This window comes from Gopherus evgoodei, chromosome 11, assembly GCF_007399415.2.
Source record: "Gopherus evgoodei ecotype Sinaloan lineage chromosome 11, rGopEvg1_v1.p, whole genome shotgun sequence".
Classification (NCBI taxonomy): Eukaryota; Metazoa; Chordata; order Testudines; family Testudinidae; genus Gopherus; species Gopherus evgoodei.
In genome coordinates this window covers 7,706,724-7,728,101 of record NC_044332.1, presented here as the reverse complement: position 1 = coordinate 7,728,101, position 21,378 = coordinate 7,706,724, and the positions used below count along the sequence as shown (strand labels likewise).

Here is a 21,378-nt window from a genome sequence, read left to right as displayed (position 1 = left end):
CTTACTGGAGCTTAGCATTAGGGAATGGGCATTGCCAGAGCAGGTGGGGGAATGGTGGGCAGGGCCTCGTCTTGAGAAGGAAGCTCTCCACTAGACCTAGAAATTGGTCTCAGGAAAGGCTGGGGTGTCCCAAGGCTCAGCGTGGGTGTGCAGGGCGGCAGAGAGATTACAGGATCACCCCAGCCCCACAGCCACATTAGGGTACCTGGACTGCAGTCCTGATGTCTAGAATAAGCCAATACCACCCCACATCAACAAATGGGCATGGAAGGACCATAAGGCCCTGGCATTTCAACCATGATTTCCAGGGGGACTCTATCACAGCCTCCAGTTTTGTGCCTGTGTTTTTAAACCTGCAATTAACTATGGGCACATTTGACAGTACTTGGGCAGGTAATTGCTGGATTTACTGGTGAAATCGCAGTGCTGTGATTTCTTATTTGTACTGTGGTAGCGCTTAGAGCCTTGACTAACTTGAGGCCCCCCTGTGCTAGATGCTGCATGAATGTATGAGACAGTCATCAGATGGCCCAAAGAGGCAGGTCCATAATTGGAAAGTGCTTCTGAATCTCAGGGTCTAACTGCAGTGCTCATCCTGCCAGCGCAGTGTATTGTAAGAGGGCCACTGTCTGCTAAAACCTCCCTTGGCTGGAGAGAGCGGCTGGCAATTTGGAAACATCCAAAGACTGTTGTTATTGATTTCCCAAAGTCCGAGACATTTCAGAATGGTAGAATCTCTCATTGATCAGCCTCCTAAATCACCTTCGTTCCCCTGACTTCAGAACACAGGCTGCTCCCTTTCGGAATAACAGCTCAGAACACTATCAGCTGGGACATGATCAAGGCCACCACTACCCCAAACAATCAGGCCCTGACCACCCCTCCCCTATTTGCCCCCTGCCCGGCTCCCATTGTGTATTGCCCCCAGTGTCACTTCTGAATCTCCAGCAACACTACAGACGAGTAAGCAGCATGTGGGCACCATCCCACAGCAAGGCTCAGCTGGGTCACAGCAACGCCAGCGGAGGATGGTCACCCACCTCGGCAGATATATGAGGTCACGTTCTGGAGGAACGTGTCATCTAGCAGCTCAGCATAGTTGTCCCGTTGAACAGACAGTCCCGGGCTGTAGGATGTGCCTTCACAAGCTATGACACCGAGCTGCTCCGAGTTAGGGGATGCTCGGAAGATGTCACCTATTCCCAGGGAAACAACCTAAAGGGCAAGCACAGATTCGTTACTGGTGTTTAACGGGTTGGTTGTCACTCCGTCTCTCTGTATTGTGGTGGTGTCCAGGTGCCTTCAGTCAGGCTCCAGCTCCCACTGGGCCAGCTGTGGCATCAACTGTACGAACATGAAGAGGTTTCTAATGAAGATGCCCAGCAGACAGGCAGGGAAGAGGGGTGTGATCCCAACACACACATCACATACACACCAATAGATGTGATTAATAGATAAGTGCTCATCAGTTGCACTGACACTAACTCTCCCTGTCTTGGTGGTTCGAGCTAGCGTGCACTGGCACAAGGAGCACAGGCGTCAGCTGCACTGTGTCTGCCTAGACAGTCACGACTGCTCAGAGCAAGGCTGCCCTCTTCCTTTAGGGACCCTCCCTTCCCGGGAAGCGTCAGCTAGCCTCAGACCCAGGCTCGCCTACCTGGGTGTTGATTTCACAGAGCGAGGAGAGTGGAGTGAGATCCCGCAGTGTGTCAGACCGTCCATCTGTGATGACGATGGCCACCCTCTTGTCGGAGGCAAATCGCGCCAGCAGTCTCTCCTTGGTGAACTGAAGGGCCTCCCCCGTGTAGGTGCCACCTGCTATCCAGTTCAGATTCTTCACGGCCCTGCAAGCAAGTGGCAAAGGGAGGTCAGAGCTAACAGGCTCTGGTCCTAGACAATCCTCCCCCCAAGATTTCAGAAGTCAGATGAGTTCACAGCTGGGAATGAGCTGCTTTTGTGGCTAATGTGTTGGTATTACAGGACAAGCGGTGTCTGCTGGGCTGCTTCATATTTCATGGCTAAATCACCAGGGAAAGCAAAGACTTCTGCTCCCAGGTGGAAAGGACTGTTTCTGCTGGTGAACAGAATCCCCCGCGAAATGCGGTGCACCTAGTCAGTCAACCTGGCAGATGCAATCCACTTGCACACACGAGGTACTTGCATCCCCTTGGAGGGGACCCACACTCTGTTCTCACCACTGCATGCATTTAGACACCCAGTCACTTCATCTGGGAGAGCAAGTTGGGGGTTTGGCCTCCACTGGCACAACTCTTTGCAGCCACACCACTGAGAGGGCTTTATAGACCTATGTAGTCCGTCTATGCCAGCCAAGGGTATAATCGCTTGTAAAAGGTTTGTGATATGATGAAGAGCTGAGCACTTGTGGAGATGGACACCACGCAGAGCTCAGACAGGCCGTCACTGCAGGATGGGATTGATTGGGTGTGTTGTCAGGCCGAGCTAAGGAGAAATACAGTCACTAGGGACAGTGCACAAGTGAAGGAAATAGAATGCCACCCACCTCTGACCATCACCCCCTCCCACTCATCTCAGCACATTGGGACAGGCCCTCCAAAGCCCCACTGCTGATTCTGGGTATGTCTACACAGTGGCTGGGAGGGCTGCAACACACACACACAGTTAAGATGCAGTGAGCGTGTTACTGCTTTTTACAGCAGCAGGACTCAGCGATGCAGGACCCAGGCAGTGCTACGTACAGGACAGTAACTGCTCGTGGCCCTGGTGCTGGTCTCTGAGCGGTTGACTGAAGCCCAGCTCCCAGGCCTATAGACTTACTCCTTCAGGGCTCCGATGTTGTTAATGTTGGCATCGCCCATCGCCACCAGCTCCTGGGTGTTGTCATGGCTGTACTGTACGACACCCACTCGGGAATCCCCAGGTTCAAACTGTTGAGCAATGGGGAGACATGAATTGAAGTTGGGAACAAGGTAGGAATTTTCTGTCATATATCTACGAGTTATCTGCATGACTCTGTACCTATCACCTGGGCCCAGGGAAGCTCCTTGTCTGATCTTAACCTGGACAGTCCTCTTCTCGAGAGGTTTGTCCCCCATCCAGTACTGGGACAAAACAGGACATGGTTTTGTCCTGTATTGGATGGGGTCACCGCTTCATCCCCTCTGGCTCTTAAAAATCCCTCCCCCCACAGGGTGAGCGTACACACACTGACACACTGGTGGACAGGGGCAGGCCCACGCTGTTCCCGGAAGGCCCCGAATGTCCGGTTTTCCAGGAATGTGTGAGTGGCCCCCCTGCCTTAGCAACCACTGGGGGGGAAGAATTTGTGTTCTCCATAGCCTAGGGACTAGAACTGGCTGGCTGGAATCAGCACGTGTGACTGAACAACCCTACGGAGACAATGGGAACCCCAAGGCCGGACAATTAACTCCTCACTGCAGACACAGCTGAACACGGGAACACAGCCCAGCTGAGTCCAGAGAACAAAGCGGTGTAGAGCTGAGCTCTCAGGGTACAGTACACAGCAAAGAAAAACCCGTGGCTGGCCTGTGCCAGCTGATTCGTGTCTGTGGGGCTTGGGCTGCGGGTTTCACTGCTGTGTAGACTTTGGGGATTGGGCTGGAGACCGAGCACTGGGACCTTCCCACCTTGCAGGGTCCTACAGCCTGGGCTCCAGTCAAGCCTGGAAGTCTACCCAGCAGTGACACAGCCCTGCAGCCCGAGCCCCACAAGCCTGAGTCGGTTGGCAGAGGCCAGCTGCGGGTGTCCGAGAGACACCGGCCTCACCTGGAACTGACAGACAAAGAGACAGAAAGGAAACCAAGATGGTTCCTTCAGGGAGCGCTGGCGTTAGCCAGTATGGACGCTGTCTAACCCTTGCTTCTCTCTGCTAAGCGAAGGATTCTGTAGCTACCCATCAGATGTTGTTCTGGTTTTGAGAGAGCTGCCTGGTGTCACTGCAAATAGGCCCTGGGAGCCCTGCGCCCAAAGGAGGTGGGAAACAAGCCTCTGGCAGGACTCTGGCATGGCTGGACTCACTGCAGAGAGCCACGGAGAGTGACACCCAAAGGCTCAGTTTCAGATCTGTGGAGGCCAGGGCCTGCTCCATGGAACTCTGAGGGTCCTTAGGGCCTGGCACACTAAACAGGTCACTACCAAGGGACAGGTTACAGGCTGGGACATGGACCAGACTCTGTGGATCTGTGACAAACATCGTCAACCACATGTTAGCGAGAGGGTAATGCATCCCGGGGCCCACAGGAAGCTCAGAAAGACCCTATTTTGTGCCTGTGGTGCCTAGAGATGTTGTGGCTCTGGCCTGCTAAAAAAGCCCCTACACATCATCACTGACCCAAAATGAGTGGAGAGAGGGTCCCACTTCCAGGCCCATCCCTTGCTTCTGGGGAGGAGAGGGCTCGCCGTCACAAGTCCAGGCCTATACTCAGCAATGGCATCTCCTCTCCTATCCTTCTCTGTTTTGTTCCAGCTGGACTCAGTGTATGAACAGGTGGAGGTGGCCGGGAAGGGCATTAAACTACCTTTGTGCTCCCCTTAATCTTAGCCTGGCCCCAGCATAACTTAGAGCAGCTTCGGACAGTGTTTTTGCATCCACTCGGTTCCCACACACGTCTAGAGGCCATGATGGTGGCTGAGAGTGGTCCGAGCACAGCAGCACTCTTCCCATGCTCCTCTCCCAGGCATTGCCCCGGCACTTACCGGGACATAAACAAGCAGGCTTAGGAGCTCAACGGCATGAACCCATGTTTGAACATCTCGGCCACAAGTGTATTAGCTAGGGAGCTTTGTAGACTCAAAGGGAGCTGGAATGGATTTGCCCGTTCATCTAATCCAGTCACCCAGAAAGCTTTCCTCAGAACACGTCCCCTAAGAATTGGCTATTCTGAGGCAAAGAAGACAAGCCCATGGCAAAGGGTTCTGGTGACTGCAGGACTGGTATGTTGTATTAGGAGCTTCCGTTGCCGCTCTGCTCAGCTGGGAAGGAGACCCCTCTAGTTACATGTTATTTACCAACTTATGGTGTCAGCATACAAGTGAGGCGTGTTTGCCTGGTGTGTGTGTTTGCACTGTGTGAGGTGGCTCAGTCCATCCATTCTGTGTGGGAGGGAGATTTGTACCTGTCGCTGCGCACACAGTACATGTCACCTTGAAAACTCACCTTCACACGCTCATCTTTGCTCAGCCTATCAATGACTTTAATGATGAAATCCTTGGCGATCTGGAAGTTCTGCAGGCCAATACTCTCTGAGCTGTCCAACACGAAAAGCACATCGATGGGGCCGCATTTACACTCTGCAGCAAAGCACAGACCCAGAGGGATGTGTGTTAGACAGCCCGACTGCTTTGACACAGCATAGTGCAGCTTGCACGAGCCCGTGGAGTGACAGCTGGTGTCAGTCCATAGTGACGCCCTTGCTTTGCCAACAGAGAAGATGTAACCCAAAAGCAAGCAGAAAAATCACTACACGTAGGATTGGAGCTTTAGTTAGCTAGTTATTCCTTTTGATTTCCCCATGGCCTCTCCTGACCTTTAAATGTTCTACCCAGCTTATTAAAACATAGGCAACATTTCAAAGAGCCCAAACTGCACTGACCACATCCCTTACAATTCTCATTTATTCCAGCTACTCAGCTCAGAAGAGACAGAGGTGTAGGTTGTGTGTCTGGTTCAGCTAGCTCTCCTCCAGGCTACAGATTGACTGGGTCATCTGGGTTTGATGGGGAAGCTCCACCACTGAAAAACAATTTTCCTCAGCTCTCCCCCCCACCCCTGGTGCCTTTGGGTTCCTAAACCACTCCATCAAGACATTGTAAAGAGAAGCAAAATGGCAACTCCCTCATCCCTGGGAGGGGAGAGGTGGGGGCAGCAGATCTGGATTTACAACATGTGCAGAACTGCTGTCTCTTTCAGTACAGAAATGATGGGAAAGGTCTCCCAGAGCATTGCTGGCCATGGGTCATCTGGACAGTTATCATCTAGAGATACAACCAGATGCACTCTGGACTCCTTATTGAGAATGCTGGAGGCCCTCAAGCTTTCCCTGCTACGATTCCTGCTTGGTTCTGAGGCTGTGTTCTCGGAGCTCTTTCAGCAGGACCAGAATGAATTGCTTGGCTAGTTATTGTGGCTTCGGGTACTGGAGCAGGAAGGAGGTGGGATGGAAACGAGCAAAAGAACCAGGAAACATTCCCAAAGAGTTTGTAAAGTGACACTCACCGCAGCAAGCTGGAAGAAAGGGAGAGAGAGAGAATGGTAAAGCAGAGTGAACTGAATGTTCTTCCACACAGTAACTCAGGCAGCACAACTGCAAGAGCTGCCATGAATTATCACAGCATGAGTGATGTACACAAGGACCCAGCAAAATTACAATGTCTCCATTCAAGGAGGCTTCCCTCACATCTAGTACATTTAAAAACATCTCCTAGATTCAGAATGTGTACATTCAGCATCAGCGCTCAGCACCAGCTAGACAAGAGGGGTTTTAATGAAAAGATTGACGAGCCTTAGGGAATGTGTGTGGAGAATATATTACTACCAGATGATACCAAAACAGAATCTTTCAGGGAGTACCCAAACACACGTCTGCAATTCAGTGGACTGGCCAATCATTTTCTAAACAGAAGAGGAGGTTTTAGAATAGACTGTGTACAAGGAATCCTGCTTACCTGTGCTAAATATAGGCTGGGGAATGTTAGTTCAAATTTAAAAAACACCATGTAGTCGTCATGCACTGAAAACTTTTCCAAACACTGTAGATAGCTTCTCTTAGCACATTCTGCAGGTTTGGCTGCACTAGGGATCAGAAGGTTTGAAACAATTTCCCCGGCCAAGTTCCTTTCCTAGATACAGTGATTTATTACTTAAAAAACCATAAATAAAAGATAAACCCAGAAGGATTAAGTAATTGTCAGAGTGCAGAGTGCAAACTCAGCTCCCCAAATCCACCTCTACCCCGATATAACGTGACCCAATAACATGGATTCGGCTATAACGCGGTAAAGCAGTGCTCCGGGGGGGCGGGGTGGCGCACTCCGGTGGATCAAAGCAAGTTCGATATAATGTGATTTCATCTATAACGCGGTAAGATTTTTTGTCTCCTGAGAACAGCATTATATCGGGGTAGAGGTGTACTGCAAATCCCCTGCTGGTCAGGTAACTGAGCATTGCATGTAGGGCAAACAGCCTCATACTCCCTGGTGGTCACAGTTAGAGACGTTAAATTCCATTTTTTAATGAAAAATATTAAGGGCTTGATTTTCAAAGTCAGATGCAAGACTGCATTCAAAAATACATGCACAGATGTGCACATAATTTGTATGTGCAGTTACTAGCAGCACGCACAAATTCAGTGTTTGCACGTGCAATTCAGGTAGTTGCTTGTGTCTCACTGGCCACCACCAACTACCTGATTTGCACATGCAGTTGCAAAAGTGGTAAATTACACATGCCTTTGCACACGAGGCATTAAAAATCAAGCCTTGACAGTCTGGGTGGCACAGGGCTTGCCTTACGGAAGGCCTGCATTTTCAGATGCTCTCCCAGCTGCAGATAGTGTTAGACCCCCAGAGGACTGAGTTGTCAAACCCTCAGTCAGTTGGCATGCTGGATGGGCATAGTGCCTGCTTCCCCTCTCTGACCCTTCTGCAGTGACTAGTTCCATGGTTCATTGTGGGTGAAAAGTGGCAAAAGCTGGTATCACTGTGGGTGACTCCTTGACAAGGTAGCGATGCCTAGGTTTTCCACTCATGCCATTTCACTTGACCCTAATGGGTGGAGAAGGAGAGGCTGAAAGCAGGGCCCTCACACCCCAGTGCTGTCAGAGGACTGGCTGGCACACTAGGATGGCTGACCTGCCATCCTGGAGTAGTTCTCAGTCTGCTTTGGGCATAGGAGTGGTTCCAAGCTGAACTGCACTGAGTAAATGGGCTTTAAGCTCTACTGTTGCAGCACACAGGCTATCAGAGTTTCTGCAGTCACTGCCCCTACTCAGGGAAGGGCTTCTGAACTGCAGCCAGAGACAGACACACTGGCCCCATGCTCCCTTCAACCCCAGGGGAACAGAGCTGTGCTCTGTAGTGCACTGGGGTGGGCAGCATGGCCTCATGGTGCAGCATAGCCCCTCAGGAGCAGGGCATGTGCCATGCTTCCCTGGGCTTTGCTCAGGTTTTCACCTGTGAAAAAAATTTCAGGCAAGAATCTGTTTAAAAAGTTTCTCTTTTTCCACAGGGGTTTCCCTGCAGCAACACTGGCCGTCTCGTGAGTTTGTCTGGCAGGTCACTACCCTGTAGCCAGTCCCAGATCAAGAGCTTGCAGGTGGCTAGCTGGCTTGGCAGGCTGCCTGCCTTCCCAGAGCAACCAGGAGGGGGATACTCACAGCACATTTTCATTATGATGTCTAAAATTTCACATTCCTGGAAAGAAAGGAAAAGAAATGCTGAAGGGCCTCATTAGTGTACTAAAAATTCATTAATCTCTGTGAAATCACAGTCAAAGGCTGCCAATTCTATTACTATGGGCATATTTCATGGAACCCATAGTGATACTAGGGGATGATGTATATGCTTGTTGTGTCCTCCTCCGGGAGAGGAAACCCAGGCCCTTACAGCTACGTGAACTGCTGGGTTCCAACAAAACAAAGAGAGCTTCCGACTGATAGAAAAGAGGGATTGGAATTACTGGAAGGGCCGGCAGGGAGGAAGATACAACTGGGTTTGGCCTCCTTCTGGCTACGCCCTGGAGTTTATACAGCCCTACTGGGGACTTGCCCTGCACATGCTGCTGTCTAAGAACCTTCTAAAGGAATATGGTTCCCCTCAAGCCATAGCACAGGGCAGCTGAAAGACAGAGGCGGGAAAGCAAGCAGTGCACACAATCGGTGTTACTCACATCTGGTCCTGGAGGCCCGGGGGGTCCGGGACGTCCCTGTCAAACAAAGCAGTGAAAAGACGGGTGAGAGAGGAGCCAGAGCTGTCTGCAGTTATCTCCAGACTATCTGCTGTTAAGCAACACAGAGCAGAGTCTGGAAAAGTAGCGTCACTTCCAGGACTCAGCCGCTGGAGCTGAGCTTTGAGCAGGTCCATCTGCCTGTCTGAGCAGGCCCATGGAGCCAAGCCATAAGGTAAATCATCAGAAGCATTTTCCCAAATCACTCCAGCTGCGTAATGTGGCAGCTCCCAGCTTCCATGCACCAGCCTTATCCACGTTCGCCAGACGAGGCCAGAAACGCGCTGCTAAAAATAGTGGTGTTTCTGCAGAGGAGGGAATATCCCCTCCGTCTCTGTCAGAGCCATGGCACCCTCTGTCTCCCCCTGACATCAGAGCCAGGGGACAGGTAGGGCTGGGCATGCTTCCGAGTCTGATGTTACCACTCTGCCAGTGGCCAGAGCCTGACCGCTGAGCAGTAGCAGCCTCTCCTGCTACCCCGGGGCAGGTCACTGGCTAGCCTTCCCTGCCTAAGGGCTGGGCTCCTGTGAGAACACCAATGGGAATTACCTCTCCTGTTGTACAAACACAGTACAGACAAGGCTGTGCAGATCAGCCCCATGCGGGGGTAAAGTGCTGACCTCCCCATGCCACCTCGCAGGACGCACTGCAGGAGCCTGGGCTCCACTCAGGACCTTGCAGCAAGAAGACATTCTGGGCATTTGTTATCTCACTATAAAAACCCACCTCTAGGCCCCATCACTGTTGGGGCTCCACGGGTGCCAGGGCACAAACACCAGCATTCAGCTTTGGGAGAGTTTTGCTCATTTTCCCGGGAGGGCAGGGCAGTGAGGAGTCGAGCCCTCAGCTCTCGTCACCCTCCCAAAGGCTGTATTTATCAGCTGGGCTCAGATGCCCTAGTGAAGGCCTGGTCTGTATTATAGCATTGGCTAATTCAGGAAATGACCTATAGTCCATCTTCACTGGCCTCCATCTGAATTCTCCTCTTCAGCAGAGACTTTGCTTGCCCAGAGGAAAAGGAGACATTTATTTTACCCATCAGAGTCAGTGTGAGGTTGCCATAGGCACATGAGGAATGGAAAACTGAACTGGATGTGTTTGGACATGTGAGGTATAACAGTGGACCAGCTGTGATCTGTCGGTGCAGCAACATGGTAGAATTCATGGACAACATACAGTTAATGCTGGGTGGGAATTTTCCACTGGGATGGTTTTCTCTGAGGGAAAATGTAGTTTCTACTTCACTGAAATGGTCTATGAGAAAATTTCAACTTTGCCAAAAAACACCGATTTTCTGTTGCAAGTAATGTAACAAACTATTTTGTTTCTGATAAGTTGAACCCAAACTGAACATTTCATTTTGCTGACCTGACCCAAAGCATTTCATTCTGAGCCCGTTCAACATTAAACTACATTTCTTATTGGGGTGTATTGCCTCCTGGAGTTGTATTTCGAGCCCCTATTCTTTCCAAAGGGTGGGGCTGGCAGGAGGACATCTCTTATGAGGCAATGCAGACTCTCCACTGACTAAACTGTGTGGTATCTCATTGGAGTTGCATGACTGTGGGTGCATCATGGGAGCTGTAGTACAACCAGGGGAATAGCCCTTAGGGGATAATGGAGGCATCAGGCTCCCAAACCACAATTCCCATGAGGCAATGTGCAAAAATGGTGAAACTTGGTTTAAGGTTGCACTGAAGTGTTTCTAGTCAGTTTCCAAATTGAAACAAAATGTTTCTATTTTGGGAATGTCTCAATGGTTTGTTGTGAGCCACAATGCTAGAAAGTATCAGAGGGGTAGCCATGTTAGTCTGGATCTGTAAAAGCAGCGAAGAGTCCTGTGGCACCTTATAAACGAACAGACGTATTGGAGCATGAGTTTTCATGGACACATCCAATGCAGTGGGTATTCACCCACGAAAGCTCATGCTCCAATACGTCTGTTAGTCTATAAGGTGCCACAGGACTCTTTAATGCTGGAAAGAAATGTTTAGATAGTTCTGAATCAACATTTTTCAGAAGTTTGTTTTGTGAAAAATTTTGATATTTCAATATTTCATTACAATTTGGGACATAAACAATTGTGCCGATTTGAACGTCTGTTATAGAGTTCATAGAGCTCTGTCACTGCCCATGGCTTCAGGAGCTGACAACTGGGATCAAAACTGGACACAACAATCTCTGTCAGACTGGCCTACAGTTCACCACAAGCTGGTCAGAAGAGCAGATCAGAAAGCTCCCAGTGGCCCTAGCTCCTCGGTGCTCTGTCCCCTCCAGTCTGCTGTGCTTTTCAATACAAACTCTTTCACAGAGCTGCGTTACTTACCGGGGAGCCTTCAGGGCCTCGGTAACCCTTGGGCCCTCTAGGACCTCCGGAACCACGGAAGAGATTCTGGAAGAAAAGAACGTGCCATTACTGAGGGATGGGACTGCTGTGGCATTGTCAGCTCTGCTGGATTACAGGGATCGTTTGCTGGACTTCGGGAGCTATGACTGACTTTGGCCCCACACATCACCCATGCTCTTAGCATTTTATAGAGTACTTTCCATTATCAGACACGCAGCATTATTATTTCAATTACGTGATATGTGATTTCTGTTGCTAACTAAGAAATACACAAAAAAATCACTTCAAAAGCTCCGAGTCTGGAGTGTTTTTTTAAAGCCAATGGCCAAACTATGGCTGCTGGAGCCCATTTCCAAAGGCCAGCATGTTACCTTCAGGATGCCTTCTTTACTGGCACGGGAGTGTACTGACACTAGTAGATTTAAGCACATAGGTGACATAAGTTGTGTCCCTGTCAGTTACTACTGTGCTGCTATAAAATGTGGAATAGACTGACACCAACATGGCAAACTTCAAGTTATACCAACAGGAGCATGAAGGAATTAGGGCCAGTGCCTGTATCTTTTGGTGCCAAGAGTAATCCTTGTGTGAGTAGCCCCAGTGAAGACAGTGAGGAATGAGGAAGGGGTGCAGGACTGGCTCTGCAGCTTTTCCAGTTTAACCTCTGACTACACTAGATCAACCAAACTATGGAAGTCGAATTTGCAAAAGCACATTGCCCCCAAATCAGTCTGACTGACAGCAGCTGCACCAATCCTCACCAGTGTTTAGCCCAGTGCAATTTGAAATTGCAAAGATACTGATTCATGAGAGATGAGGTTTATAACCAAACTAAACTGTAGCACCAAAGGCCTATGGCAGTAGGATTAAAGCTACTTGATAACTTCCACAGTGAAAATCAAGTCACGAGAGGGCAGATGCATGGGAGACACCTGTCCTGGCTGTCGGAAGTCTCCTAGTAAATCTGGTAAGTCTGATGTGGCCAGCAGGCCAGATGGAACTGTGTGTGTATTTTGAAACGATTTGCATGTGTCCTCTGGGTCTTGGACGGGTTCCTCTTAAACACCCGCATAGAAATAGTGGCCACAGCCAGGGAGAAGGCTCTGCTCTCTCAGCCTGGACATTTTTTTCCTGGCCAGGCTGCTTTCTGAAGCTTGTCCTTAGAGATGGAAAAGCAAATGAAAATGAAGCATGATCTGCTTTCTCTGTCCTGCCCACGGCTGGGAGTGAAGGGGCCCTTGGGAGAGGGGTTGCCTGGCTGTTGCTGAGCTCCTGGGCTGAGCACGCTGCTGGCACGCAGCCAGCGTTGGTGCTTTCACCTCCAGTGCTTTCTAATCTCTGGCTTGGGGATGCCAAGATGAGCTCCCAAGGGGCCCCAGATTGTGCTGACTGGGCATGTGGAGCTTGTCACAAACCAACCTTCTCACTGGCCTCTGAATCCATAAACACCCCTGCCATGTCCAGCTTGCTCCTGATGGGCTGAATTTCAGTTTCTACTGGGGCTGCTGATAGTCCAGCAGCCCAAGGGATAGCTACCTTCAGCTCCTCCCACAGACCCCTGGCTCTCAACCTTTCCAGATGGCTGTACCCCTTTCAGGAGTCTGATTTGTCCTGTGTACCACCTAGTTTCATGTCACTTAAAAACGACCTGGTGAAAAAATCAGACATAACAATACAGAAGTGTCACAGCACACTGTTACTGAACAATTGCTACTCTCTCATTCTTACCACAGAATTATAAAATAAATTATTGGAATAACTACTGTACTTACGTTTCAGTGTACAGTGTACGTAGAGCAATATAAACAAGTCATTGTATAAAATGTGAGTTTGTACTGGCTGCACTTGTGCTTTTCATGTAGCCTGTTGTAATACTAGGCAAATATCTAGACAAGCTGATGTGCTCCCTAGAATATCTCTGTGTATCCTCAGGGGTGCGTGTACTTCTGGTGCACAACAACTGGCCTAGTCACTTTGATGGTGTATCAACAAACACAATGGGCCATGGAAGAAACTTATCTCCACCTGATGAACTTTCCTGTGGATGTTATAGCCAGGATATGGGTAATGGCTTTGCTATGAATGGCTGGGAAGGCAGCAGCTGCTGGTTACGGGGGGTTCGTACTGCTTCACGGTTCTTCACTCACAAGTGCTTGGAAAAGTTCCACTTGCATTGAGGACTTAGACCACACGGCAATGGTCCCAGCCACTGCCCAGCAGAGAGAGCAGGACTCTACCTGCTGCTGGGTCACAGAGCACTCGATGTATGGCTAGCCAAGCCTGTCCTCCATCCACACCATTTGCATCAGCTCCAGAGCCCCTCGGTATCTATTCTTTGCTCCAGGGAAGCGAACTAAAGAGGAATGCCTGACACCAGGGCTCCAGGCTGCATTTACAGTGTTGCTCTTAAGGAAAACAAATCAAATAGATCTGGAGCTATTACCTCCCTGCCATCCTCCCCCTACACCCTAGAACAGGATAGTTACACATGGGCAAAATGCACTCCTCAGACTGGGATGCTTTACAGCAGTGCAGTAGGCTGCACCAATAGTTTAGAACCGGAGCAAAACCTCTGGATTCCTCTGCCTGGGGGAAACAATTCAGCTTTAAAAAGAAAGAGCTATCAGGCTCATTCTGCACTCACATCTTCCCCGGGGTCTCCTGCTTCTCCTTCATCGCCCTTGGGACCAGGATAGCCTCTAGTGCCCTGAAAAATGACACCAATAACACTGCGAATTAAAAGCCAGGTATTAGATAACAAGCATCCTCCCTAGCCTACAGTGAGCGTGAGAACAAGCTACGAGAGCAGACATCCCTAAGGAGTCACAGCTAGTCTCTATTCCTTGATGCTGAGTTACAATAAACGTGTGTCATCAGGATGGAGACCTTCTTTCTTGGCATAAAGCAACAAAGAGTCCTATGGCACCTTATAGACTAACAGACATATTGGAGTATAAGCTTTCGTGGGTGAATACCCACTTCATCAGCTGTAGCAGCAATCCCTGCTCTGAACCACAGTACAGAGTCCTCTGTGGGCGGAGAACATGGTCTGGGAAGCTTTCACTAGCTACAGAGAGATTCCTGTGCGCTGCAGAACCAGCCCCAAGTCTCTGAACGACCCAGACCCTGAAGTGTGCACTGTACAGCTTGTATCCAGCTAACCAATGAGTGAGTTGGTGTGGATGATTAGTCAGTGAATACCCACTTTCTTGACATAAGTTACCATACAGCCCATACGGAGGTAATCTTGTAACACATACCAGCGGTTCATTCAGCTTTTGCGACCCCCTCCCCATGTTATTATGAGTTGCACCAGAAAGGGAAATCCATACAAAGCATATCTATAGCTAAAGATACCCACACAGCACAGGGCCGGGAGTAGCAGGGGACATCCTAACCTTTTGGAAACATGGACTTTGGGATGAGCAGGGTTGGCCAGCCAATGGTGGGAAGCCCATTTCAGAGCATGGTCAGCCAACAGGCTCCGGAGCCAACTGCCTAGTTGTGAACAATGCTAGGGGCCATATCTGATGCATTGCTCAGGCAGTTCTGTGTTATATTACCCTGTAGGGGAGATGGAGGCAGACTTACATTAATACCAGGATTTCCTCTGTTGCCTGGATAGCCCTGAGAGGGAAGGGAAAACAGCATGTTAAATCAGAGGAATAGAAATAATGTTAATTATTGTGTAACCATTTTCTGTGTAACAAACAAAACTCACTGGGAAGCCTGGGAAACCATCTGTGCCATTTCCTGGAATGCCATCCGCTCCCTAGCGGAAAGAGCAAAAATAAGTGAGGTGTCAAAACCAAATCAATTAATTCACTTATCTGCATGTCACACTTTCCCTAGCAGGCAGCCATTCACCCACAGCATAGTGTCCACACACTCTCCTATTCAACAGAGCTCATAACTTCTCACTGGGATAGGACACTCGCAGGCCAGAACCCTACAACATTCCTCCTGACCTTCTCCAGAGACACAGTCATGATGAATAAGGTGAAAGTCCTCAATGATGGGCCAACTATCAATACGCCCTGCTGGTTTCTCCCTTGTAACCATTATCATCAGGCATATGAATCATAAGCTCTAGTGGCCACTTCTAACTGGAAGCGCTTAAGTCTTGTCCACAACTACAATGAACCCATTACAGTCACCATGTTCACAGCTTGTGTTTTGTAAAAGGTGAGTGCTGCGGGAGTGCCTGCTCTTTATTTCTGAAGTAAGAAGTGAAAGGGAGAGTGGCAGCAGGGGGTGGCAGGTGGGAAAGGCACGAAGATCTCCTTTTCCTGTACTGGAGTTTTACTGTGATGGGGACATTTCAGAGATCAGATGTAAGGGATTTGGCCATTGGAAAGAGGGTGCAGCCAAGACACCAATACACATGTATTATATATACACGCCCCAATAGAGGAACCAGCAGCTTTAAAAGAAGACTGATATTTTAGACCTCTGGGTCCTCTGCCGAAATGTGTATTCAAGGCATGCCTCTTCCAGCCTGCAGAGCTGGAAGCCATAGTGAAAGGACTCTTTTCAAAGGGCTGGCTAGTGACAGTATGATAGACATACAATTAATCCTACTTCCACAGTAAAATGTGTAGGCCAGATGGATTGTTTTTTCTCCTCTGGATTGGATGAGTCTTGTTACCTCAAGGAACCTCCATTGCAGTGCAGTGACATGTGCAGTAGAAATCCTTTCGGGAACTCCAGCTGAAGGCTGCAAGCTAGCAGTGTGCTGTGGCTCACACAATAAGTAACAGGTGTGCTGGTATCAGTTCTATGTACGCCAGAGAAGTGGGATGGGAAAAGTTCAGAAGAGAAGATATCAGAGGAGAAAGGAGAGTTGTGTGGCTGAGCTACTGACGGGAAATGCTGCCTGTCTCTTGGACCAGGGGCTGTGCTTGTAATGGCTCATTTCTTTTCTATAGAAACTAAACCCACAGAAGCAAACCCAAACTATAACATGGGTTTACAGCACTTCACAGACAGAATATTCTGAACTTCTCTGTGGAGAAAAATGGATTCCGTTCCAACCAGTGATGAGCTGCCAAAATCTTAACAACCGGTTCCCTTAAAAATTTCTGATTTAAGGTGGGGGGGGAGCAGGGGTGGGGCCGGGGTTGGGGGAGACATACTCATGGGGCCGGGGGCCCCTGCAGGCCCTGAGGTAAATTGACCCACTTGCCCCCTCCCCTCCAGCCAGCCCTGGAGCTTGCAGCAGCCCCCGCCCCACCACACACACACACCTTGCCGGGCTGCTCAAAAAGCGGCAGCAGGACTCCTCCCGAGCTCAGCTGAGCTGCCCAGCTGGTGCCGGCAACTGGCCACCCTGCAGCTGGGGGGAAGCAGGGGAGGGGGAAAGTGGGGAATCCTGGGAGCAACAGGATGGCCCAGCCCGTGGACTGGAGTTCTTTGCCCACCTCCTGGCCCTTTAACAACCGGTTCTCCTCGGAGGTCTAATTTTAGCAACCGGTTCTTGGGAACTGGTGGGAACCGGCTACAGCTCACCACTGGTTCCAACCATTCGTAGGACAGTGAATGAATCCGCAATACAAAATGAATACGAAACGTGAGAAGAATGGGGACCCATTTGGAGATCATCAGCGGGTGGAAATCAGTGTAACATCATTGACAAGAATGGAGCACACCCGCTGGGGAGCCGGTCCATAATGCTAAGTGCATTTGGTACCAAGGGATACATATTACAAACAGCTGAGGGTGACTTGAAAGTAGTGGGTTCCAGACTGATCTCTTTTGGGGCCTGAATGTATTTTAAGAACAAAGTAAACTCAAGTGTGTACACTGGCCCACTAGAGTCTCTCTGCCCAGCCCTGCTGGCAGATGTTATGTTTGGATCCCTCTTCCCCAGCATCCCAACATACCATACAGCACAGCTGGAGCCAGACTCCAGAATGGGTTTAACCTATTAGCTACGTCTCCCATTCTGTGGCTCTACTCCGTGGGCCAGAGCCTCAGCAGGTATCAGTCAGACCTAGCACCATTGGCATGAATAGCCCAGATCCCCAGTGAGTGTAACTCAGCCTATCTCCAGCTAAGTCAATGAAATGATGCTGATTTTCACCAGCTGAGGATCAGCCCTGTGTATGTGTGTGACCACAGGGGAGTATCCAGTGGGGACTCCTGCATAGCACTGTGCAGTTCTGCTGTGTAAGCCAAGGGCGGGGGGGGGGGCTTCCTCTTGCTTAGCATGACCAGTTGTAAGCCACTTTTCATCTGTCATATTCCACTGTGAAAGACCACTCACCCTTTCACCCATCAAGCCAGGGTCTCCAGGCAATCCAATGGCTCCAGGGGGTCCTTTGGGGCCCTAAAGGGAGACGGTGAAATGGTCAAGCGTATTGTAAAGGACCTTAATGCACAGCAAATGCTCCTTTCATAGGCAAACCAGTTGCATTCATTTTCCTGTGACATTTTGATCTCTCACTTCCTACCTTATAAGAACCCCGATTCTCTGAAGAATACAAATGGGAACATTGCTATATTCCAAGTGGAGTTGTTTACTTGTGGACAGCACAGGAAGTAAACTGTGCACCTTTGCCAGTGTTTCAGTTCCCCCTTTTCCTCAGGGCAATGGTGCAGGCCTGTCAGGTGATCCATCCCAGAGTAAGACCAGACAAAGCCCACAAGGTGCACTGTAGGGAATGAGCCAACGCAGGCTTGTCAGGTTAGACTAGTGTCCTAAGAGGGCCCTCCTCTACATTCTGGAATGTTCTTATTGCAGAAATCAAAGAGAGTAGACAGGCTGCTGTTAATAAAAATCACTTGCTGAGTAGCTATACTGTCTACCAGTTCTGCTCAGAAAACTGGCTCTAGAGATCTGTGGGTCCACACTGAAGAAGAATTGATTAAATCCTACCATCCCATCAAGCATGTGAATTACTGTGTGTCTTGGAAAACCAGCTTCCCTGCTCCTGTTTATAAGGGCGCCGCATGGTTTTCCAAGATCCGCAAGGCTAGGCACCCTGTCCATTGGGAGGCAGCCTTTTTTGATCACCGCTCTCTGGTTTATATATCACACAGCCATTCCTTCCTTGAAGACAATGATAAAGAACACTAACCTCAGGTCCCATGGGTCCTTCATCTCCTCTGTACCCCTTGGGTCCAATTGGACCAACCTCACCCTGTGAAAGTAAAAAGAGAACTGAAAGTTTCATTTCTTCCCTGTCTGGCTGGTTATGTTCCTCTGGAGACATTGCCCAGAGGAGCACATACCCGTCTCCACGCATTGTGTGCACGGCCTGTGCAGAAATGTGATTCCCCCCTATCCTGCTACAGGATGGACCCTGGGCACCACATCCCAAACCTCACCTTGGATTCTGAGCATCCAGCAAGATGGCAATGCTGAGTACTGCACAGTCACGGATGTCGTGGCTGGCGGCCCAGATTCTGCCAAGTGACTCATTCCCAAACTTCATCCTTGAAAGACTTATGGTGCTTCAATTCATGTCCAAATTTAGCTCACCAGGGCGGGGAAATATTTCTTCATTTCATGACCCACAGGGTGGGGGCTGGTGCCTGATGAACCCATTACACATTAATGGGTCATGCTCAGCTCAATCACACTTTATTTTAAGGTTTCCATTTATACATACAGGCGGTCAGACTGGATGATCACAATGGTCCCTTTAGATCTTGGAATCTCTGAATCTAGCTATCTATAACACATACTACTCCCGTCATTAACAAGCTTATACCCCCATTATATATGGAACCTTAATATTAAGTGTGGCCTCTAATTCCTTTCTGCTGGCAGCAAAACCATTCTTCCATGCAGGCTTTGATAACATACATAATACACAATATCACGTGTTGTGTCTCTTAGACTCATAGATCTTAAGGCCAGAAGGGACCATTGTCATCATCTCGTTTGACCTCCGGCACATCGCAGGCGACAGAGCCTCACCCCGCCACTCATGTAACAGACCCCAAACCTCTGGCTGAGTTACAGAAGTCCTCAAATCACGATTTAAAGATTTTAAGTTACAGAGAATTCACCATTTATACTTGTTTAAAACTACAAGTGATCCCATGCCACATGCTGCAGAGGAAGGTGAAATCTCCCCACCCCACCCCCGACCCAGGGTCTCTGCCAATCTGACCCGGGGTAAAATTCCTTCCGATCTCAAATATGGCCATCAGTTAGACCCTGAGCATGTGGGCAACACCCGCCAGCCAAAATCTGGGAAAGAATTCTCTGTAGTAACTCAGCCCTCCCCATCTAGTGTCCCACCACCAGCCATTGGGGATATTTGCTACTAGCAGTCACAGATCAGCTACATGCCATTGTAGGCAGTCTCATCACACAATCTACTCCATCAATGTATAAAGCCCAGTCTTGAAACCAGTTAGGTTTTTTGCCCCCCCTGCTCCCCTTGGGAGGCTGTTCCAGAACTTCACTCCTCTGATGGTTAGAAACCTTCACCTAATTTCAAGCCTAAATTGTTGATGGCCAGTTTATGGCTGTTTGTTCTTGCACTACTGCACAAGCACTGTCCTTTCCTCTCTGCAGCTGGGCTGCCACATCCTTGCCCAGCAACCTGCTGCAGATTCCATCGCCTGGCACTGCAGCAGCCAAGTGCCTCGTTGTAGCAGATCAGTGCTGCCCCAATGACGCAGTAAGGTAAAAGCTAGGATAAGGAATTGAGTCTTTCGCCCTTAGGTCTGTAGATAATATGTAGTGATGACAGCTTTGTTCCCATCTCACAGCTGTATAGTGCCCTAGGAGAGTCGTCTTTCAAAGGCCGACATTGCCGACTGATCTCACCGTTATGTCCTGTTCTAGGGAGCGTGATGAATGCGGTGACTCTGCGACCCCTATACTGTCATTGTCAGACAATGCTGCCGAAGCGATGGTGACCACTGAGTCTGGACTGAGCCATTGGTCTCAGTCCGGTTCAATGCAATGAGCACTGTGGCTGGCAGAGAGAGGCCAAGCACTTCATAGAGCAGAGAGGATGAACCAGCGTCCAACTCAGTAAGACTCTTGAAGGACCTTAACAGGATCCTCACTGCTCTGTCTGAGACGTCCAGTCTCTAGAGGTATCAGCCTGGCATCTCTCACAGTCCTATGGTAAATCCTCGAGCAACTGCACCTAGCTCTCTTCCTCTGGGCCCCAAAAGTACCTTGCTCAGCTAGTAAGCAAGCAAGCCTTTCCCAAACGTGCTCCCTCTCCCCTGTCACTCAGATGAATGCAGTGAAAGAGGCTAACTGCATGCTAGACTCCTCTGCTACTTCATGTGCAGGTTGGTCACTGCTTTCTGTGGAAAGACCCTTCCATTGTTCACAACCAAGCTCAAATCACCACGTCGCCAAAACACACTGCACAAAGTATCAGAGGGGTAGCCGTGTTAGTCTGGATCTGTAAAAGCAGCAAAGAATCCTGTGACACCTTATAGACTAACAGACGTTTTGGAGCATGAGCTTTCGTGGGTGAATACCCACTTCATCAGATGCATGTAGTGGAAATTTCCAGGGGCAGGTATATATATGCAGGCAAGCTAGAGATAATGAGGTAGTTCAATCAGGGAGGATGAGGCCCTATTCTAGCAGTTGAGGTGTGAAAACCAAGGGAGGAGAAACTGGTTTTGTAGTTGGCAAGCCATTCACAGTCTTCATTTAATCCTGAGCTGATGGTGTCAAATTTGCAGATGAACTGAAGCTCAGCAGTTTCTCTTTGAAGTCCGGTCCTGAAGTTTTTTTGCTGCAGGATGGCCACCTTAAGGTCTGCTATAGTGTGGCCAGGGAGGTTGAAGTGTTCTCCTACAGGTTTTTGTATATTGCCATTCCTAATATCTGATTTGTGTCCGTTTATCCTTTTCCGTAGTGACTGTCCAGTTTGGCCGACGTACATAGCAGAGGGGCATTGCTGGCATATGATGGCGTATATTACATTGGTGGATGTGCAGGTGAATGCAGGTGAATTCTTGATTACCACTACAAAAGTTTTTTCCTGCTGATAATAGGTCATCTTAATTAATTAGCCTCTTAGAGCTGGCGTGGCATTTTCTCTGTATGTATATATATACTCTTCTTAGATGTTCCAGTCTATGCATCCAATTAAGTGGGCTG

The 21,378-nt window shown here is 49.3% G+C and overlaps 1 protein-coding gene across 1 annotated transcript in view; it reads right to left on the bottom strand.

Annotated features, from left to right (window-relative positions):
• Positions 1–21,378, bottom strand: part of COL6A1 (collagen type VI alpha 1 chain) — a 64,633-nt gene that overhangs the window by 3,503 nt on the left and 39,752 nt on the right. Inside the window, exons 21-33 of the mRNA XM_030580726.1 lie at positions 18,368–18,430; positions 17,554–17,616; positions 15,010–15,060; positions 14,880–14,915; positions 13,933–13,995; positions 11,268–11,333; positions 8,885–8,920; positions 8,373–8,409; positions 6,215–6,223; positions 5,156–5,289; positions 2,797–2,906; positions 1,658–1,844; positions 1,041–1,215 (exon numbers count right to left, since the gene is read on the bottom strand). Of these exons, the coding sequence (XP_030436586.1) occupies positions 1,041–1,215; positions 1,658–1,844; positions 2,797–2,906; positions 5,156–5,289; positions 6,215–6,223; positions 8,373–8,409; positions 8,885–8,920; positions 11,268–11,333; positions 13,933–13,995; positions 14,880–14,915; positions 15,010–15,060; positions 17,554–17,616; positions 18,368–18,430 (1,030 nt within the window). The remainder of the gene's footprint in view (positions 1–1,040; positions 1,216–1,657; positions 1,845–2,796; positions 2,907–5,155; positions 5,290–6,214; positions 6,224–8,372; positions 8,410–8,884; positions 8,921–11,267; positions 11,334–13,932; positions 13,996–14,879; positions 14,916–15,009; positions 15,061–17,553; positions 17,617–18,367; positions 18,431–21,378) is intronic.